The sequence below is a fragment of the Pelmatolapia mariae genome, linkage group LG7 (assembly GCF_036321145.2).
Source record: "Pelmatolapia mariae isolate MD_Pm_ZW linkage group LG7, Pm_UMD_F_2, whole genome shotgun sequence".
Taxonomy (NCBI): domain Eukaryota; kingdom Metazoa; phylum Chordata; class Actinopteri; order Cichliformes; family Cichlidae; genus Pelmatolapia; species Pelmatolapia mariae.
This window is the reverse complement of record NC_086233.1, coordinates 12631735-12654020: the sequence shown is the minus strand read 5'-3', so window position 1 is coordinate 12654020 and position 22286 is coordinate 12631735. Positions and strand designations below refer to the sequence as shown.

Sequence of the window (22286 nt, the reverse complement as noted above, 5' to 3'; positions counted from 1 at the left end):
CTGTACATCTATCCAAAATAATTTACCATAAAAGAACACAAAATGTTAGTTTAGGTGGCAAAATAGATGACTAATTTGTTTTAGTAAGTTGCTTATTTGACAGAAGAAATAGCCATCTATCCATTTTCCTTCACTGATTTTAAATAACATTTCACTAAACTTAATTCACCAACAGGCTATGCCACTAGTACTTGCTTTCCAGAGTTGCATACTGAAGCATTTAGTATGTATACATAATCTGTTTTTACAGTTCTCATCTTTTTAATTAATATTAATTTGCAGAACATTTGTATTAAGCTTGAACATTAGACAGGTCTTGCAATAATCACAGAAAATATACCTTGCCCTAAAAGCAGCAAATTAATACTGAGTGACCATTGACCATTGACACTGACTGAATAATATAACATAATATAATATTATAATACTATAATAACAATAAAGAGACAAAAGAACTGTGTTTAATGTGTGATTAAGATTTATTTAAAGAAAAAATAATCTTTGTTTTTTTATCTGAAAATTTATATATCCTTGCAGATGGTGAGAAAGTAATCCCGGTAAGTCACAGGTTCAAGAGCTTTGTAAGACAAGGAATGACAAGTCAGAAAGCCACCTAAGACTTCAACAGAATTTTAAAAAATATATGTACCTCTCCACCTTTCTTCTTCTTTTGAATGTTATTCTGTTATTATTGTTTTTATTGCAGATAGTAGCTTTTTAAAAACTTAAAAAAATATTAATCAAAGAGAACATTAAAAAAGAGGGCTACAGAAGAGAAACACTGGATTTCAGTGCCGTCACTGTCAGTGATGACAGCCGGATGCGAGCAGTGTTCAGGCCAAAGAAAGATAAGTTGAAGTTTCGTGGAGCCGGCACTTTTACCGTTATGTGGCCCCAGCGTTTCGTGCGCACACCAGCTTTATAATACGACGATGTTGACACTTTTGACACACCCACCGAACCAGCCTGGGCAACTTCAAACGCAGCTGGCCAACGTTTGAAGGAAACATGTCTGTCTACCCGGAAACCCTAACAAAGCAGATCTGAACGTCTCCGCGGTCTCCTCCAGCACAGTCCGTGCCATTAAGAGTCAAATTGAGTTGGTTTAGTATTGAAAACAAGACAGAGTTTGGAAACAAAATAGAAGAGTATGAAAACACCCTCAGTGTTATTCGCCTGCAGCAGAACAGTACCCGAACTCTACACCGCCCCTCTGTGCGTCGACGCGCTGAGCCAGGGTGGAGTTTTTCGCAAGCCGCTGCCGAGGGATAGGGAGAGGAACTGAGAAAAAGTCGTCTTCTGGCCTTTCCCCTGGTGGAAAACTTTATTTGTTGTCGGGAGTTAATTTAAGGATCGTTAAATCAGCTGTTTTCCGTGTTTGAGTGGCCGTCGACGAGAGTGGATTAACGCGCCCAGGTCAGACTGAATGTTTCTAACTTTGAAAAGTTTCTAGCTTTTTTCTTCGTTTTTTTAAAACGCGAAGTCCCTGACGTCACCACAGACTCGACATGGAAGCGAGACAGATTAGTAAACGTATGCAGACTTGGGCCTTCTAATGTAGAGAGCGCATAAACGGTAGTGTATATGATAACCCAGAAGTTAAATCACACAAATGGGAGACGAATCGAAAGTATCAAGCGCCAAAAGACAGACCACCTCTCTCTCTCTCACACACACACGCACACACGTCTGAATTTTCTGTGCGCCGTGTCGCTGTCCTCTCATGCTTCCCTACAATACGCGCATTTTGATGAGATGTATATAAGTTACCTTTGTACTATGAAATAGTTTTAATGTCAAAGTTAAAAGGAGTTAACAGCTGTATTGTTCCCCTTTTGACCTACAGCATGCAAGTTCAGTTCATCACAGTCATTTTGTAGGCCGCTCATAAGTGTCCTGGGCGTGTTGTGCAGCTGTTAGAACAAGAAAAAATATCGCCTCTGGGTGTAAATTCTTACACCGCTGTGATGTGTTGTGCAACACAATGAAGGAATTTGGATGCAGATATGTCTACTAACCACCGAGCAATAAAGGCAAAAACAAAGGGTACTTTCTAGAGGCTGAAGGGCGGCCTGTAGAAACTAGCCTGGAAGAATTGAGAGCTGTACATTTTTAGGCAGGCTCACCTAAAATAAGTAAATAAATAAACTAAAAACCGAACAAAAGCATTTTTGTCTCTGTGAAATTGCTTATTACATTAATTGATTAAAAGAATGTTATAAAAATTTATAAATGCTTAATTTTGTATTTAAACTTGTATCTCATTAGATTTTTACATCTTTACATTTTGATATTCTATTATTCTATTTTTTTTATATCATGTTGCTGTAACACAATAATTTCCCAAATTTTTGGATAAATAAACGCTTATCATTCACTGAAAATTAATGTCTTCAGTAAATGCTTCACCTTCTTTTTTGAACTTGTAAAGATCAGCCTGTGTTCATTAAATAAGGAGTTTTGTTACATGTTAGGTTGCTTATTCAATGCTTACCTTTCAAAAAAGAAGTGCAAAGAAAAAAAATATAAATAACTATCTGACACTAGAACACATATAAGGGAACAGTTAATATGTGCACAAGATGGCATGCTCTCAGTGCACTGCACATTTTCGACCACAACCACAGCTAAAATAAATAAGTAAGAATCTAACTATTTTAAGTGGAGGCGGGTGAGCAAGAGATAAAGATAGAGAATCATGAGGTCTTACAAAAGTAAGAACAAAACGTAAACTGGAACTAAACAGAAATCCAATCATTCAGGTTATTGTGACTTGTTGTCTTTGCCTTCCTGAGTGTTGTGTTTGTTTTTAGCTGAACAGATTCTTTGTTAGTTGATGTAGTTTTATATGTCTTGTGTGTGTGGATTTTTTTCATTAACCAGCTTCACATGTGTAGCTGAAGCTAACTTTTAACTGCCAAGCCACTATACACTGGTGAAACACTGTGATCTGGGCTGTAGAGAAATGAAGAAAGACCTCCAGTATTCAAGGTTCAGGCCATGCTGTGTAGTAATCTGAGTTAATCTACCAGCCATACAAAATTCAGGTAACAGAGTAAAATCCCATTTTGGTAGTTGTATCATGGACTATTCTCACACCAGTTAAGGAAACCTGCTTCCATTCCAATGTGTTGCCGTGGTTGGAGTGTAGTGTTTTAACTCAGCCATATTTGGTCAAGACAACATGTGCAGCCACTAGTCCACAAGAAATCATTTGTTTTAGACATGAGCCAATTCCCATGGCTGTGTGAGATGCCTGGGGAGTTCAGTCACACCAATGAGGAGACTGGAAGAAAATACAGCTCTTACTTAATTTAAAAATCATACAAAACCTTAATGTTGTTGGGTTGTTTATGATTAAATGAAACATGTATAAAGAATAAAAAGAAACAGAGCTTATCTTGTGATGGCATCACACTAACTGTAATACTGGCTGGTATTATGCCAAATTGTCAATAATTTGATCCATCAGAAACATTAATCCATGTATGGAGAACAAGCTCCAGGTGAATTCTAAGGTTTTACATATGAGAACATAATAAAAAAAATCATTAGGTGCTTACCAGGTGCTGAAATTATGTAAATAAAACTTGAACACATGACATACAATGTCATTATTTATTTTGGAAAAAAACTAAGCAAAAATAGGTGTGTAACACAATGCTAATACATCATCAGTGATCTTAGAGAAACTGTTGCTCACCACCACTCTGGGAAGGGTTTTAAAATCATTTTTAGAAAGACTATTCCCATGTGGAAAACATTCAAGACAGCTACCAATCTTCCTAAGAGTCAATGTCCTAGTAAATTCAACTCATGGGTAGAGTGTGCACTGTTTTGAGAAAATGCAAAAAACACAGGAGCTACATCTCAGTCTCTACAGGCCTCGGTATGTTAAAATAAGAAAGAAATTGAACATGTATGGCTTGTTTGGAAGGGCTGCCAAACGAAAACCTTTTCTTTCAAAAAGGAATATGACAGCATGGCTTAGGTTTGCATCTCATCCAGCCACAAGACTTCTGGAACAATGTCATTCTGACAGACAAAACCAAAATTGAGATGTCTGTCCACAATGAACAGCACCACTTTTGGAGAAAACCAAATACATGTTATCAGCATCTCAACTCATACCAACTGTTAAGGGTGGTAGAGGGGGGGTGATGGTTTGAGCTTGTTTTCCAGCCACAACACCTGGCCACCTCACATTCATATTCAAAAAAAGAAAAAACACATGTGTTTTAAAATTAACTATTCATTGGTTTCCCTTTTAGAAATTACAGTGTTTTAATGTTAGCCCTTCATCAGACTGGTGACTGGTTTCTTAAACATTAAGAGGAGTGTGTGTGGTGTGTGTTCATGTGTAAGGACCTGGTCTACATAGGCTGGGTCCTCTGAAGGATGTGGCCCCTGAATTTGGACACAGCCTGTGTGTTTAAATGTGCAATGAGTGAGTATGTGGTTGCTGCTATTAAGAAAAGTGAGCGTATCCTCATTCTCAGAATTAGGGATATTCCTGGTGACTAATTTCTTAGTCAACTAAGCAAGGAAAAAAAATTAGTCCAACCTGCAAGTGTGATCTACCCACATGTCTCTACATGTCTTCAGGATCGCTGCAGTGGCATACACAGTCTGAATAGTTTATGTGATGCCTTTAGTCGTAATAGTGAGAAGAGCTGTGTTAAGTTCTGAAAACATCTGTTCTGGTGAGACACATCTGTCATTACTAGTGTTGGATATTTGTTTAAAAATAGCATTATCCTGATAGAAGTAGATTGGGGTTATGCCATTTTGTCTACACTACTCAGTACAATTCCCATAGAACTGGGCTGTCCAACTCCAGGCCTCAAGGGCCGGTGTCCTGCAGGTTTTACATGTGTCCTTTATCCAGCACTGCTGATTTAAATGGCTAAATTGCCTCCTCAACATGTCTTGAAGTTCTCCAGAGGCCTGTTAATGAACTAATCATTTGATTCAGGTTTGTTGACCCAAGGTGATATCTAAAACCTGCAGGAAACTGGCTCTTGAGGCTTGGAGTTGGACACCCCTGTCATAGAAGCTTATTTCTATGAATGTTGATGTGTCTTGGTCATTGTGGATGCTGGGCATTTTGTACTATCAAAGTAACCTAAAATTAAGTTTCAGGTGGGAGTTTCTAAAGTGTTTTTGGCATATTATTAGGAAGGGATCACTTTTCATTGCAGTGATAGGGTTCTTGATTGATACAGGACATACAAGATGCTGTCCAAAACCACATTTTTGAGAATCCTTTCAGAGGGGTTAGTTTGCTTATAACTTTCTAGAACAAATCCCTATTATGATGCCGAAGGCAAAAAAGGAAACTTTACCCTAGCCAGGAGATCAGATCAGATCATGAATAGGTGAGATCAAATGAGCTGCCTAAATACAGGAAAGCCAGTTGGGACACCTCACTTACTCAAGAATGAGTAGCTGGCTATGACACAAGAGCATGGGAACCATTGATTGCCTTCTGAACAGACTTCCAGTGACAGATGTGGAAACAGGAGAGGTACAAGTCGAGTCAGTCTATCCACTTGCAGTGCTGGGCAGCTGAGTTTCCATGGGGCTTTATAGCAGGGAAGCTTCAGTCATTTCAGCCACCCAGTGTTTTACCTTATCATCTTGGAAAGGCTAGAGCATTCAATGGCTAGGAGCACAAGACCACATAACCAGCCTAAAAAGACACTACTCTCTGTATAGTCTTTTTAAGATACCAACTAAGAGCTCTCTTCGATTCACCATGAAGACAGATTAGAGTAAATGATTAAATCATAAAATTCCCCAGCAAACAAAGTAGCATCTGGGTTCATACTGGCCAGATCGTAATGTAAAAATCAGGACGAGAACCCAATGCAGGATACACATGGGCAGAGTAAAATCCAGTCTGGGAGGGTGTAGGCAAAAGGCAAAGTCCATAGAGCTGTCCAAAAGGAAATGAGAAGTTCACAAGGGAAAATAACAAAATCATGAGGAATGCTGGGAAGCTTGACTAAGCAAGTTTACCAGATGACAAGTGGTTAGTGCAAAGCTGGAGCTGTATATACTAAGACCAGTGGCTAACTGAAAAAAGGCATGGTAGGGCAGCAAAGCAAAGGCTGGAAGTATAACTAAGTTAGGTGTAAGACATACAGAAATTTCAAAATAAATCAGGAAGTAACCAGATATACAGTTGGTGAGATCAATCAGCATATAATCAAGGATGGAAAACTAATGCAGGAAGTAAAATTGACAACGATTTATGATGTACACAGGGAAATAACAAACACATGCGGTTTACAAGTAAGGCGCAGTTGGTATTCACAAGTGGACAGATATTAGTTGAACTGGTGAATTGTTATTAACTTATAATATTTCTCTTATTCTTTATTTCATTTTTAAAGTTCTCTATAGTTTTAGGAGCCTTTTTTACATGTTTAAAATTGCTAACAGGCATAAGGCATAATTCTTACACCTGGCATTGTTCAGCGTGGGCCATGAATTTGTGTCGAGAATTTTTTGTAATTGACTTATTCGAATTACTTAATTAATCGTTGCAGCTGTAATATAAACTTTAGGTAAATTCTTTAGGCAAAACTTTAAGAACTGCAGCAAATTTATAAAACTTGTGTATAAAGTGGGTTTTATTGTCATTCTTCTATATGACAACTATACATTTTAACAAAATGTTGTTTCTCCAAGACCTTTATGCAACTCAAAATGATTGATGTGATTTTAAAATTCAAGTTCAATTCAATTTTATTCATATAATGCCATATAACACTGAAGACGTTTTATATTGTAAGGTAGACCCTGCAATAATACATACAGAGAAAAACCCAACAATCAAATGACCCTCTATGAGCAAAAACTCCCTTTTAACAGGAAGAAACCTCCGGCAGAACCAGGGAGGGGCAGCCATCGGTTGGGGTAAGAGAAGGAAGACAGGATAAAGACATGCTGTGGAAGAGACAGATTAATAACAAGTACGATTTAATGCAGAGAGGTCTATTAACACATAGTGAGTGAGAAAGGAGACTGAAAAGGAAAATGCATCATGGGAGTCCCCCAGCAGCCTATGTCCATTGCAGCATAACTAAGGGAGGATTCAGGCTCACCTGATCCAGCCCTAACTATATGATTTAGCAAAAAGGAAAGTTTTAAGCCTAATCTTAAAAGTAGAGATAGTGTCTGTCTCCCGAATCCAAACTGGAAGCTGTTTCCATAGAAGAGGGGGCTGAAAACTGAAGGCTCTCCCTCACATTCTACTTTTAAATACTCTAGGGTCAACAAGTACGCCTGCAGTGCGAGAGTGAAGTGCTCTAATGGGGTGATATGGTACTACCAGGTCATTAAGATAAGATGGGGCCTGATTATTTAAGACCTTGTATGTGAGGAGCAGGATTTTGAACTCAATTCTGGATTTAACAGGAAGCCAATATAGGAGAAATATGCTCTCTCTTTCTAGTCCCTATCAGTACTCTTGCTGCAGCATTTTGGATTAACTGAAGGCTTTTCAGAGAGTTTTTAGGACATCCTGATAATAATGAATTATAGTGTTCCAGCCTAGAAATAATAAGTGCATGAACTAATTTTTCAGCATCACTCTGAGACAGGATATTTCTAATTTTAGAGATGTTGTGCAAATGGAAGAAAGCAGTCTTACATATTTGTTTAATATGTGCATTGAAGGACATATCCTGGTCAAAAATGACTCCAAGATTCCTCACAGTGTTACTGGAGGCCAAGGTAATGCCATCCAGAGTAAGAATCTGGTTAGATACCATATTTCTAAGATTTTCAGGGCCGAGTACAATAACCTCAGCTTTATCTGAATTAAGAAGCAGAAAATTAGCAGCCATCCAGGTCTTTATGTCTTGAAGACATTCCTGCAGTTTAACTAATTGGTGTGTGTTATCTGGCTTCATGGATAGATAGTTTTTTGCCATCTACATAGCAGTGAAAATGTATGCTATGTCTTCTGATGATGCTGCCTAAGGAAAGCATGTATAATGCAAACAGAATTGGTCCTAGCACTGAACCCTGTGGAACTCCACAATTAACCTTAGTGTGTGAAGAGAACTCTCCATTTACATGCACAAATTGGAGTCTATTAGATAGATATGATACAAACCACTGCAGCGCAGTACCTGTATTACATACAGTATGCTATAATTGTTCTAATAGGATATTCTGGTCAACAGTATCGAACGCTGCGCTGAGGTCTAGCAGGACAATAACACAGAGGTGAGTCCACTGTCAGAGGCCATAAGAAGATCATTTGTAACCTTCACTAAAGCTGTTTCTGTGCTGTGATGGGCTCTGAAACTCTTCAAAAATGCAAATATATAGTTGTGTTACACAATGGTTATATACGAAGGGCAATAAATATACCTGACAACATGTACAAAGAATTTAGAGAGTATTAAATTTGGCTAATCTCCCATTTAAGATCATCTTCTCCTGCACCTCTTCATTGCTTTAATGTAGCTGCTATTTTTTAAATCATTCCCACAAGTTATTTGTGTTGAACCTTACATTGGGATCGGGCTATTGCTGATGCTTTTTCTTGTGCTTCTGCTTTTGTTGCTACTTCTGTTTTTTTCTGTTTCTTCTTCCTCTTCTTCTGCTGCTACTGCCTCTGCAGAAAATTACTAGTACCACTTGCTGATTTACCAGTCGAGCAACCAAACTGGTCCATCATCAATCTTGCATTTTGAGGATTCAAGTGGTTTCCTGACAGTATTTCTGGGTTTCCAAGGCCAATAATTTACGGTTTTGTCTGTAAGCTCCTGGACAGTAAACATTTTTTTTTAAAAATTTTGCCTCTGCACACTGTCTCAGTGGATTTTAAATCACACAAAATGTGATTAAGAGCAGACTTTAAGCTTTTAAGTACATTGTCAAACATCACCAAATACTGTTTCCTTCCTTGTGATGCTTTAGCAGGCCTTTACTGCAGCCACCTTCAGTTGCTGTTAGTTTCGAGGGTTTTCTGCTTTCGGTTTTGGGTCATTTCGTGTCAAATCATTGTGAGGCCTGTGGTCAGCCATCTCACATTCATATATCATATATCAAATGCTAAAAACTAGTTACCTGCTGCATAACATTGTCTCCATCATATCTGATATATGATATGGTGTTTTTCTAATCATGAACTATGCCTTCCCTTTTCCATACTTTTCTCTTGTAATCATTAAGGTTCATCTTGGTTTCATCTTTCCAAAGATGTTTTTTTTTTTTTTTGGACAGGCTCTTGTAGATGCTTCCTTTCAAAGTGTAATCTGCGCTGTTGTACACCATCTAAATTTGAATTTAAGAAGTTGCTCACTTTAGTGTTCCATGTTCTGTGGTTTTTCAGGCCATTGGTGTCGCTGAGCTGCTCAGTACATTTCTTTTTAAGAATGTACCAATTTTTCCATACTAATCTTACTTTTTTGCTGTCTCTGATTGCTTTATTTTGGAGGTCTTTAAGCCTAAAGAATATTTCTTCACTTACATCGATATCTCTTTAGATTTCATTTATCAAATGCAAGTTCAACACTCAATTCAAAATTCAACAACGAATTTCAAATTTTTTTCTCTAATTTGGTCAAGATACTACCGGTAACCCTAAATTGCTCTCCGATGCGTTCATCGGAGTATAAATGTGTATGAATGGTAGTTAGGAAGCACTAAGAAACTTAGAAGACAGTGCTTGTGTGAATGGGTGTGATCAGGTGAATGCAGCATGTTGTATAGAGCGCTTTGAGTACTCTGGGAGAGTTGAAAAGCGCTATATAAGAATTAGTCCATAAGTGCACGTAGGGCAGAGAGAGAGAGACTCCTACATAATGAAACTAATCTATTTAAAAAATATATATATTGGCTACTTGGATAGTGGGAGTAGTGTAGTATTTTTACCATTCATCTTCTGTGTTCAACAGAACAAGCTCTTTCTGACAGTGTGATTGTCTCCGAAACATAGACTGAAGTTATTGTCAAACCAGACATTTTGACATTTTTTGGTTTTCAAATAGCTCATAATGTTGTAATTGTGTTGCCTTATACTAAAGGCAAATGCTGCTATTTTAACTTTCCTTCACCCGTGTAAATTCCCCTCAAACAAGTGAAATCTGATCTGTACAGTACAGACCAGAACAGAAATAATTAGCCTCATTTCCTTTTTTTCCCCTTTTATAAATTCCCTTATAGGTTTCCTGTTTACTCCAGGGTATTGTTTTGACAAAATCTTTTAGTGCACTGAATGGTCAGATAAAAAAAATGTATGAAATGCTAAAGAAACAAGAGAATTGGAGATTTTTTCTAGTTGGGGAATGGAATAATTACTTTATATGAGCATGTGTAGACTAGAGTCGAGAGGAAATGTAAGACTGGGAGATGAGATGCAAAAGTTCAAATGCGGTCGTTGTGGTTACATGTTTAAGATAGGCTGTAACAATGCCACTGGGTTATTTTCACAGTGTCACATCAGGGTAAACACAGCTTCAATTTACAATAGTACAGCAAACGTGCATTAGCAGAGTGAAAGTTGTTGTGAAAAACTACCAGTAAAACAAATCATATTACAGCTGGATACAAGTGTACTAGTTACCTCAGCTCTGTAATAAGGACACTGTAATGACTTTGCTATTGTGTTATGTGCTCTGGAGCTACAGCTGTGTCTACATTTCTTTGACTCAAGAACTCTTCTATTAGTATCAGAGTGGTGCCAATGCCAATAGTGACTGATCAAATGTGAGATAAGCAGCAACCTTAAACTGGAAAAGTATTTCTCATGATGTTTGTGTTGATAATAGTTAAGCAATTTCTGCTTCCTTTTTCTGTGGTACCAATTGACAAAAAAATACTTATTGAATTATAAAACAAAAATTCAAAACATGTTTTATTAAATTTAAGATTCTTATAAGAGCAGGTAACTGCTCTAAAACAGGTTGTCTTGTTTTGAGCCTGATGAAGGTTCTGCAGTGACTTTAAGCTGGTTGCCCACATTGTGCTGCAGCAGCACAGCAGGCAGCAGAGACTGTTGAAGGCCACGATCACAGGAAGTTTAAAACTCTGCCATCTGTATACGAAGCTACACTCAGTGGTTGCAAAGACTTATATTGCAGCACTGTGAACTCATGGTAAACTATTCTTCACCACAAGTGGTTTTACTTTAGCAATAATATATCTCCACCTTGATGACCTCTTTCTTAATGTCCACAGATGTCCTGAGGTTACACAACCAAAACAAATTAAATCTGTTATTTCACTTTTTTCTTGTTCTTACATAGAAAAAGAGAAAATGTTTTACTTGTATTACTATTATTGTTGTATTACTATACAACAATTGAGAGCTTTCTGAAACTACAGGTCTAAAAGTAAGAAAAACCAAACACCAGATCTTTCTTTATTGAACTCTATTTTCTTCTGTATTATAGTCCTCTGTAAGTAAAGGTGTCAGCAAAAATACAATTATGTAAATCAGTAAGCAGTTGCCAGATGTTTAATGTAACAATCATAGATATTACTCAATAAATAATTTGGATGTAACCCCCCAATATTCCTATCTGGATCCTTTTGGAGACTGTTGAGGCAATTTGATTACAGTGAACTCAACATTAAGTTGGAAAAAAAAAAAACAGTTTAAAATGATCTGAGTATTGTGGCCTGGCAGAAGGAAGCAGCCTGCTGTAATGGCTAATGTGATGGCTGCGTGGCTAGTGAGTTCATTATATTTTTTAAAAATAATAATCTTCCTTTGGCGCTGGTTTAGCTCACCGGGATGAACAGGCGACCATATACACATGGCTGAGAATGGCCGGACTGGCTTCGAGTCCAACCTGCAGCCCTTTGCTGCATGTATTTCCCTCTTTCTCTCCCTCTATAATAATAAATGACAAAGTTTTTTAATAATAATCTTCCAGAAAAATGTTGTTACTTCTGCTTCTTCTTTTACTACTTTTTGTGCTTTCCCTCTTCTACTGCTTCCTCCACTCTTCTCCTTAAGAAAACTGATGGAGCAGCCTGGTGAATTCTCCTGGTTGGCTCCTGAGGGTTTGGATTGCTCCCAGGTTTTAATTTTTGTCTTTTCCACAGTGTAATTTTGGATAGGCTTCAGTTCCTGTAAGTGGGTAAAAAATGGTTAGAAAATGGTTAAAACAATGTCTTTTAAAAGGCAATTTTTAAAAGACACTTATGTAGGTTTTGTTCTCTCTGGGACTCCGACTTCCTCCCACAGTCTAACGCAACGCAGTTTGTGGGGTTAGGTTAATTGGTGATTTTAAATTGCCCATGAGTGTAAATGGTTGTCTGTCTCTCTGCATCAGACTGGCGACCTGTCCAGTTTGTATCCCTGCCTCTTTCCCTAAGGTTTCATGGGTAGCTTCCAGTCCCCCCATGATCCTGATAAGGATAAGCATACGAGAATGAATGGATGGATTTGGATAACTTTCTTTAAATTCTGTAAGTCTTGTTTTAGCTGCTCCCTTTCCATAAGGGGTCATGACAATAGGTAGTTCCACATGTCTTATTTGGCAGAGATTTCCCCTGGATGACCTTGCTGACACAACCTCAAAGGGAATTTGTGTCACTGGCTGGAATTGAGCTAGTTACCTTTGGGTTGTCAAGCGAATGTGTTGACAACTACATCGGGATATGCCAAACAAAAATCACATCTACAACATAATATTTTCTTCATATCTGTGATGTGTTTCATTGCAACTAAATTAGTACATTTTCTTTTTTTTTTTCAAACTTGCACACAAAACAGTTTAAAAAAAGAGTAAGCTAGACATTTTTGGAAATGGCTGATACTGGCAGAAATGACTGTAGCCAGAACTATAGTGAGGATGTACACAACGTACTTATCAGCCCTGAAGACTAGTTAAGTGAAATGTTTCATTCTGGCCTGAAAAGATAAGTTTTTGAAATAATCCTCTCGTTGTTAGTGGACAGTTTTACAGACACATTAAAAAAATTGGATCAGGCCTGTAGTACCCTAGATAAAGATTGAGGTATAGAGTATCTGAATTCCATTGATAGCTTGGATACTTGGCTTTAGGATGACAGCTGCCCGCTGTCACTTTGCAGAGGAAGTCTGGCTTTGACTAACAGGAAGTCAAGTTAGCCACACATTTTTTTTTCTTGTAAGAACCAAGTCATGTTTTCTGGAAAGAGGCATTCATTCTGAGTTATTCCAAAGATATATTTTAAGCACTATAAGGAGAAAGTACCTTCAAAGGCATAACTAATTTTATACTTTAAAAGCCCAAACTTGGAATCCCTTTTGCAACAGCTAGACATTTTTTATATCTGTACCTTTAAAGAATTGTGTTTTCATTTGTGATATTGTTTTACAGTGTTTTTAGAGTACACTAAGACCTTTACTGTACTATTTCTCATTTTTAGCAACTGCAGTAATTACTGTTGTGACCTCGCACTTCCTCTTTTAGTCAGGGTGGAGTGGGAAGCATTTACAGTACAATTTCTGAAGTCTGTAGACTTGCAATGTTTTTAAACAAGATTATCTTTCAGATTTCGAGCTGGTGTTAAATAAACAGGAAGATTTGAATGTTGAAGTAGCTTTTGCTCGGTAATGGTCTTTGGGCATTTAGAGCTTTAAAGTTTCTACATTGAATAATATTGAGGACTAACACTGACTAAACGTGAACATTGTAACTTTGAAACTTGAAGGACTAGGATGAGCTTTAGATTAGTAAGCTTTGTCAACAAACTGACCCAATACTCACTGCAGGCTTCCAGCTAAGTCACTGCTGGGCATGTGTGGATGTCAGAGATGCCCATATATGGCATTGAATGTCTTTTAAAAACAGGAAATGACATGTAGACAGCTGATTAGGAACTTGAAAGAATGCTGTCATTCCACAGCAGAGGAAGAGGAGTGGGTTCATTTCTAGAGATGAACCCACTCACTTGACCGACAGCCGCACTCCTCCTCCAATGCATGCACGCACACGCACACACACACACACACACACACACGCACACACACACACACACACACCTAAAATAGCTATTAATAACATATAAAAATCTTTTACATCAGAAGAAATTATTCATATCATGCAATAACTGTCTGCAATGCAACACATCTCTCTAGCAAAGAGTAATCTGTTCTCTCATGTTAAGTTTACTTTAACCCTGCACTCACGCTCGCATAAATACCACACCAATTTATTGCAGTGTCCACTACAACTTACGCTGTTCTGCTGAGCCACTTTGATGTACTCTGATATTTGCTAGTCTGTTTCAGTGCATTTAGTACTGCTGATTATATTTAAGATTTAAATTCTGTTTTTGCTTGTTGATTTTCATATGATTATATTTCAAAATTTTTTTCTATATATTGTTTACATTTATGCTTGTTCTACTGTATTTATATTAATTTCAGATTAGTTTATACTTCATTATGATATTTATTAGGTCTTGTAATATTCTATTCTCTTAGACTAAACAACATTCTAATTATTTAAGGTATTTGTTTTGTTAGCTGTATTTAACAATTTTTACCTGACGTAATGGAGGATGTCCCAACTCTTATTTTTCTTGCCTTGTCTTGTCCTGTCTTATTTTGCAAAGCACGCCACACCTTGCCACACTTCACCAAACAGAAACACACCAGTTATGTGGACCTTCTCACTAGTTACACGCTTAATTCTGACATTAATTTCACTAAAATGGATTAAACTAATGTTTTATTTTATAACATTTTTTTAAAAAAAGTGTCTGCAGTGTTATCAAAAAAAAAACAAAGAAATCAATCTCTAATATACAAACACATTCCAATTCGCTTTGTGTATTCTTTCAGTTGAGTAGCAGTTTCTGTTTTATTGTCAGATAAAATTCTTGAACTCTACTAGATTCCATTTGTGGGATTTATTGGAACATGTATGTGTGCGAACAGGGACTGAGCACTGTCTAAAGCTTGTGTACCGTATTCACAGTTAGCTTTTGGAATAGAACATTTAAATTACATGTCATATGTTGTGTCAAAAAGTGAGTTTATCTGCAGCTTTATATTTCAAATAGGACAACATTATTATGATGTGGAATTGCAAGAGTACAAAATGCTGTGGAACTGTGTTTTGTAAGATCGTTATAATGTAAAAGCATATCATTATGTCATTGAAAATGTTGGATCAATAAAAAAAATATTGTATATCTGTTTATATTTGATTTTCCTCAGCTAGGTAGAAGAAACACAGAGCTGATCATCTGAGTGGCTGTTACAAAAAATTGGTTCAAGTCAGGTAAGTATTTTATTCATCTTCTTCATGATCATGTCAAATAGTAAAATCATAATCAGGAGCCCTAACAATGAGAAGCATATTTACAAGTTAGCCTTTTTAAAACCATACATCCATCTTCTTATAGCATCTTTTTCTGAAGTATAGTATGGAAACATTTTCTCCAACAAAACTTACAATCTTTTAACATATAGTGAGAAGTACTCACTGATATATGACAACGATATATGAATGCTCCAGACAGTGGCTCATCTCACTCAGCCTGTTGTCACACTGAATTTTAGTCAGAAAGAAGTTTGATTGTCATTTGATAGAGCAAGTAGACAGTAGGGATGGGTACCGATATCCGGTGCCATTGTGGCACCGGTTCTGATATAAACGGTAGTAACCAGACCAAAAAGCAGCGCACATTTCGGTGCTTTATTTCGGTGTTTTTTTTTCCTGAGATGTCATACACTTTGGATTCTAGTCAATCATCTTACCTTTCCAAGGATAGTAGGCTTGCCCAGGTACGTACGTTCTTTTAGAGCAGAGCTACAGATTAAAAATGCCCAAGGCAAAGCGGTCAAAGGTCTGACTGTACTTCACAGCAAAAGATGCAAACTCAGCAGCCTGCAACAAGTGCTTCAAGGTGATACTGTGCAAAGGAGGTAACACCTCGAATCTGATGAAACACCTGGCGATGCATAGCGTTTTTTAAAAGCTGAGAAATGCACCGTATTTGGTATCGGATAAAACCTAAACGATACCCATCCCTAGTAGACAGTGGTTCCATCCCTGGGTTGTGTGAGAATAGATGAATATGACTTGTAGTAAAAAGCAGTGCTTGAGTACTCAGAGTTGTAGAGTACTATATAACCAGTACATTTGGCATTGTTTTTTTTATTTTTTTTATCATGTTTGTTTTTATTTGTTTCTGCAGTAACCAGCAATTATGTTGCTAGCTGTACTTTTTAGGTTGAATCCCCTTTATACTACACAGGGAGCAAGATGGTGAAAGATTGTTATCAGGATACGAGTCTGACAGTGTCACAGTGATAAGTAAAATGTCATTTCAAAAAAGCTGAAAAAGAAAATCCCCTACTCTTTATTTCCTTTACCTCTCACTGCTATACGACCTCAGGATCTTGCATGAAGAAATGACAAAGAATCTCTCACAATGACAAAGCCACAGAGAGTTGTTTTCCAAAAAAAACCATACCTTTACTGGCATTTAAAGGGTTAAGAGACAATTTTTTTTTATTCAGGAACCGGAAAACTGGATTTTCAGTTAAAAACTTTTTTTTAAACTTGTTTATAGCCTTATATGTGACACATGTAAAAAAAGCTAGAGGTGGTGTTTCTCACTTTAACCTCAGCTTAAGACATGGGGCTGAGAGATTAGTTTTCACTTCCTACTAATGTGAAGTTCTTTAGCGGAATGTCATGTAAAGGAGTACCAAAATAAAATATATTTATGAATATAGCAGTTCTTGTCATAGCTATGTGCAATGAGAATACCTCTGATGTAGACAACTTCCTGCTATGTGCTACTTGTGAGAGGAGGCAGCTTTGACATTATTTAGAGTATACAGTTACAGCTGTTAGTAGACTACTACACTTGCAGTTAAAACCTCCTTTTAACAGGAAAGAAGGTGTGTGTGTGTTTATCAAAAAGTCTTTTTTTTCAATAGACTTTATATGTCTTTCAGATTGAGTTGTACTATTGGTATTGTTTCGACTGTGAATTAAATATGATATTTCACTGTAATAGTACAGTTGACATGTTACGACTAACTACTTTATGGGTCCTCATGCAGGTGTGAGTTGGGTGGAGGTGCAGAGCAGCAATCATGGTGACCCTGTCATTAAAGATTAGTGTGGGGAATGTAGTGAAAACTATGCAGTTTGAGCCCTCCACCATGGTCTACGATGCCTGTCGCATCATCAGGGAGAGAGTCCCAGAGGCACAGCTTGGCCAGCGTAAGTTCTCTTTCTTTTTTTTTACTTCTTACTTCATCAGAACTGATTGTTGGATTGTTGACATAGAGAAATTGTATGCTGCATATTGCACATAGACTGATCATCTATGACATTGTAACCACCTGCCTAATATTGTGTCAGTCAACAGATTAGACTAGAATGGTCACATTTTGACTTTGGCAAGCTGATGTGAACCTGTTAAAACATGTTTGTTTGAAAGACTAATCCACTAATGTGATTTACATGAACAGGGGACTAGCATAAGTACTTCTAGTCTACTGTCTGGAGATCCACAGGTATGGCAAGAAATAGAAATCCAGCGACTTAATCAGCGTTTGTGTTTGTTCTACAGCAAATGACTACGGACTGTTTTTGTCTGATGAAGATCCAAAGAAAGGCATCTGGTTGGAGGCTGGAAAGGCTCTGGACTACTACATGTTAAGGAATGGGGTAAGGAAGTATATCACACATTCAGCTATGACTAACTGTTAAATATATGAATTAGGATGCATTTGTGATGATTTGTGAGTACTAAATACACTTTCACCAAGGGACATCACTGGTTTCTTTGCTCTAAATTAGCTGAGTCAGGTTGTTTTTGTTTAATGCTTCTGTAAAAAATGATGCTGTCTCTAGGAAGAAAAGCAGTGTGATGTGAGTATTGTGAGAAATAGCAGGATCTACGTTAAATCTATTTCAAAGTTTCCACCAAAATATCAGCAGCTGGTCTGTTGCCTCTGTCTGACAGGACACTCTGGAATACAAGAAGAAGCAGAGGCCACTGAAGATCCGCATGTTGGATGGGACAGTGAAGACTGTAATGGTGGATGACTCCAAGATTGTCAGTGACATGCTGATGACCATATGTGCTAGAATAGGTCAGCTATAAGCCACACACAGCTCACATTTAATTTCCAGAACAAGATGTTGTGTGTTGTTACAGGTTTATTGCTTTTTTCCCCACTTACCATGAGATTCTTGTCTATATATAATGCTGTGTAAAATGTAAAATAAATGTAGTAATTTCAATCTGTTTGTATGTCAGGTATTACAAACTATGATGAATATTCACTGGTGCGAGACATTGGTGAAGAGAAGAAGGAGGAAACCACAGGAACCCTGAAAAGAGACAAAACTCTTTTAAGAGATGACAAGAAAATGGAAAAGCTGAAGCAGAAACTCCACACAGACGATGAGTGTATGAGAAATACAAGCCTCCATTCTAATGCTCTGTAACACACTTACTTAACCAAAGTGTGTGTGCCGGGTCACCTTCCACATCTTCTCTAGCTCCTTTCTCAGCTTCTTGTGTTCCATCTTCCTGTTGTTGCTATTGCTTGGTATTACTACCTCTATCACTACAACCTTCTTCTCTGCTTGTCCACCACTACTATCTCTGGTTAGTTAGCCATCACTATCTTGTCCGTCGGGATCTGGAAGTCCCAAGGGATAAATATTTAATAATAAATAAATAAACTAATCTACCAAATCTTCACTGCCACATTCTTTAACTCTGTAACTCTGAAAGAAATTGGAAAGACTAGTCTTTTTTCTGTCTGGAAATACATTAGCCAATCCTTATGCTGAGCTTTAGCCAAAAGAAAAAAAACTTTAACCAATTTTTCTGAGTAAATTCAATGTCTGCTTTCCAAACTGGCATGTCTGCTTCTGAAACTCCTGTCCCATACGACATTCATGGGAGAGGAGATTATAACAAAGTGTTCTGCTTAGATATTATGGTGTCATGAAACAGGAATGAGAAACATTTTTTCCAGAGAGTAAGCAAAGTGCTTTATCTGAATCAAAATATGGTTACAGATTACAATGAAAATATGACTGACTTTAAAAAAATTCACCTTGATGCTAAAACATTGTGACTGGCTAATATATTTCTAATATTGGTCTTTATGGCACCCCGTTTGGTTTGGGCTTTCCGTAGTGAACTGGTTGGACCATGGACGGACACTGAGGGAACAGGGCGTGGAGGAGACAGAGATGTTGCTGCTGCGAAGAAAATTCTTCTACTCAGACCAAAATGTGGATTCCAGAGATCCTGTCCAGCTCAACCTGCTTTATGTGCAGGTACAGAAAAACATTGACATTGACTTTCTTATTGACATTATTTATTTATTATTATTATTATTATTATTATTAATAATAATAATGATAATAATAATAATAATAATTTATTTTTCTCCTGTTGTCTTGGATAGACATTATGCAGTCTTGAGCCACCCCTCATTTCCTAATATTTTGTTCCAAGGAGCCAGATTTTCTTTTTCAGATCTTTTTTTTAAAAAAAAAGTTATTTGGCTATTGGCTGCCTTTGAACTCATTTTGTGTTGTTTGATGAGCCACTTAATATTTATCTATTAATCATTTAAGCATAAAAAAGGCACCTAATTCAAGGGATGAATCTGTGTTGTGTCAACTTTGCAAAGAACCCATTTTAAATTGTTTTTGGGAACTTTGCTACTGGCAGCTCATCACAAAAACACAGAATTTACTCCTGTTATTTTAGTTGAATCTATAAAAACCACCAAAGGTAACACAGTTTGACAGGAATAAAATAATAGACAAACAAGTAGATTCCTGAAGAGTTATTAGCTAAAAACTTGGCATATCTTGGCATGGTGTGCAGTGTCTTTAAAACATTGTGGAAAAAACTGGACAAGTGGGGGACAAAAGAAGACGAGACAGGCTTAAAAACAATCTGCAGCAGATAGATAGTATCTGAAAGTCGTGTCCTTAAAAAAAAGTTCTTCTGCAAAGACCTGACACAGGACCTGAGAGATGCCCTTCAGTTGATCCATCTGCTGTTCTTGGAAGCCTCACCAGAAATGGTTTCTGTGGCTCAGCTGGCTGTCAAGAGGCCGTTCTATAGGAAGGGAAATTGGGAGGAAAGGCTAAAGCATACCAAGTTACACAAGAACTGATGGAACTGACTCTTATGGAGTGATTAATCCAGGTTTTAAATTTGTGGTTCAAATGTGTCAGGATGTATGAAGGAGGTCAAGATACAGCTGTGTGTGTCTACAGGCATCTGTAAAATATGAAGGAGGATCTATCATTGTTTGGGGCTGTACTTCAGCCAGTGGTGTTGGGAATTTTGTAAAAAAAAGAAAAAAGAAGAAAAAATTAAAAATGGACTTATGAACACAGAAAAGTACCATTTCAGATTTCAGGCTAAAGTTAATCATACCAAATATTGACTTTGAAGCTTGTTTCAATTGTATTTTTTCTTATATATCATATTTAAATGTATTTTTGAACTGGCTCAATAAATTATTGCACCTATTTTAAATTTTCCTAGTTATAAAATGAAGAGTGGCTCAAATGTTATATGCTGTTTTACACTGTAAATTTTCGCTCTAAAAAACTATAATGATTTTGTGTGTGTGTGTGTGTGTGTGTGTGTGTGTGTGTGTGTGTGTGTGTGTGTGTGTGTGTGTGTGTTGGGACAGGCTCGCGATGACATCCTGAATGGATCTCATCCAGTCTCCTTTGATAAGGCCTGTGAGTTTGCAGGCTATCAGTGTCAGATTCAATTTGGGGATCACAACGAGTCCAAACACAAGTCTGGCTTTTTAGAGTAAGCACTGGTATTTTGGTTGTATTGTTGTTTTGTCTTCAAACTGTAATGAGCTGCCTATTAAATGTTTTTTTGATTTGACCTTTTTCCTCTTCAGTTTAAAAGAGTTCCTTCCCAAAGAATACATCAAGAACAAAGGGGAGAAAAAGATCTTCCAGGTAAGAAGTGGATCCTGTGGCAGTTTTGAACTAAATGTCAGTTCTGACTGTACTGTTCTGTTTATTATTTTGATGTATAAAGATCAGGTCAAACACAAATTTTATCAAGATGACTTATACTTGGAGGCTGGTACATAATACCACAGTGAGTAGTTCTAATCCTCTGACTATGTCTCTGCAGGCACACAAAAACTGTCAAAACATGACAGAGATTGAGGCTAAAGTCAACTATGTGAAGCTGGCCAGGTCCCTGAAAACGTATGGTGTGTCATTCTTTCTGGTCAAGGTGAGAAGAACAATGGATTACCAAAGTGGAGGTTGCTTTTGATTTGAGACTTGAGACTCACTTTACAAATAATATTCAGTTACATAATTAAATAATATTATTTACAATAATAAGATCAGCACAAAGGTAGAAACTTGCAATTTCTACCAACCAGCATGTTGCATTAGTGGAAACTGTTCTCCAAACTAGCCAGTTTGCTACTACATTTCTGAAAAAGGGCTAGGGGAAGAGGAGGGTACGAATAAGAGTCAGAGAAGAAAAATTCACAAATAGGGCAAGATTCAACTGAAAATGTTTAAATACTTTATATGCTTTCTCTCCTTCTGCAGTGCTAGCTGGATGATGGCTGAGTTAATTTGTTGATTGTGGATCTTCATGGATTGAGTCATTAATATTTGCCCAGTTTAATTTATGTTTACTTCACAGTCATTTCATTTCCCTTCATGCAGGAGAAAATGAAGGGTAAGAACAAATTGGTGCCTCGACTTCTGGGTATAACCAAAGAGTGCGTGATGAGGGTTGATGAGAAGACCAAGGAGGTGATCCAGGAGTGGAACCTGACCAACATTAAACGTTGGGCTGCCTCACCAAAGAGCTTCACCCTGGTGAGTTCTTAAGTAGAGACAAGATAAGAGCATCGTTGAGCCTGGTTCAGAAATATCCTAACCAGATCTCTCTCTCTCTCTCTCTCTCCCTCTCTCTCTTGCTCTCTCTTTTTCCTATTTGAACACCTGAAATGACTTTTAACACATTATCACACTGCCTTTTTTCTCATTTTACTATTTCCACCAGGCCAGTGCAACACCTTAAGATTGTTTGGGTTTTTGTCACTGTGTAACATTGCATCTGACTTCTTCCCAAAACAGTTCTGTTGCCTCTGTGCACTCAGTCATAGTGAGTTAATATGAAGCATGCATTCACGGTGTTTGAATTGCTTCACTTGCTGATTTTTATTTTTTTTTTGCAAATATTTTTATTGAAAAAATAAAACAACGCAGTACTTGCACTTACCAAAATACAATTAACCTTTCTTCATTTTCCTA

The 22286-nt window shown here is 37.3% G+C and overlaps 1 protein-coding gene across 2 annotated transcripts in view; it reads left to right on the top strand.

The window, feature by feature from the left end:
• The first annotated feature begins 985 nt into the window (after window positions 1–985).
• The window catches only part of tln1 (talin 1), a 56996-nt gene continuing 35695 nt past the window's right edge, over window positions 986–22286 (top strand). Inside the window, exons 1-11 of one of the 2 annotated variants that reach the window (XM_063477913.1) lie at window positions 986–1416; window positions 15189–15248; window positions 17045–17207; window positions 17560–17657; window positions 17956–18085; window positions 18253–18405; window positions 19147–19289; window positions 20672–20799; window positions 20897–20957; window positions 21139–21243; window positions 21693–21848. In XM_063477913.1, coding sequence (XP_063333983.1) covers window positions 17078–17207; window positions 17560–17657; window positions 17956–18085; window positions 18253–18405; window positions 19147–19289; window positions 20672–20799; window positions 20897–20957; window positions 21139–21243; window positions 21693–21848 — 1104 coding nt within the window. In that variant the 5' untranslated portion in view covers window positions 986–1416; window positions 15189–15248; window positions 17045–17077. Of the gene's footprint in view, window positions 1417–15184; window positions 15249–17044; window positions 17208–17559; window positions 17658–17955; window positions 18086–18252; window positions 18406–19146; window positions 19290–20671; window positions 20800–20896; window positions 20958–21138; window positions 21244–21692; window positions 21849–22286 lie in introns of both variants that reach the window. The other variant, XM_063477912.1, reaches the window with a different exon arrangement.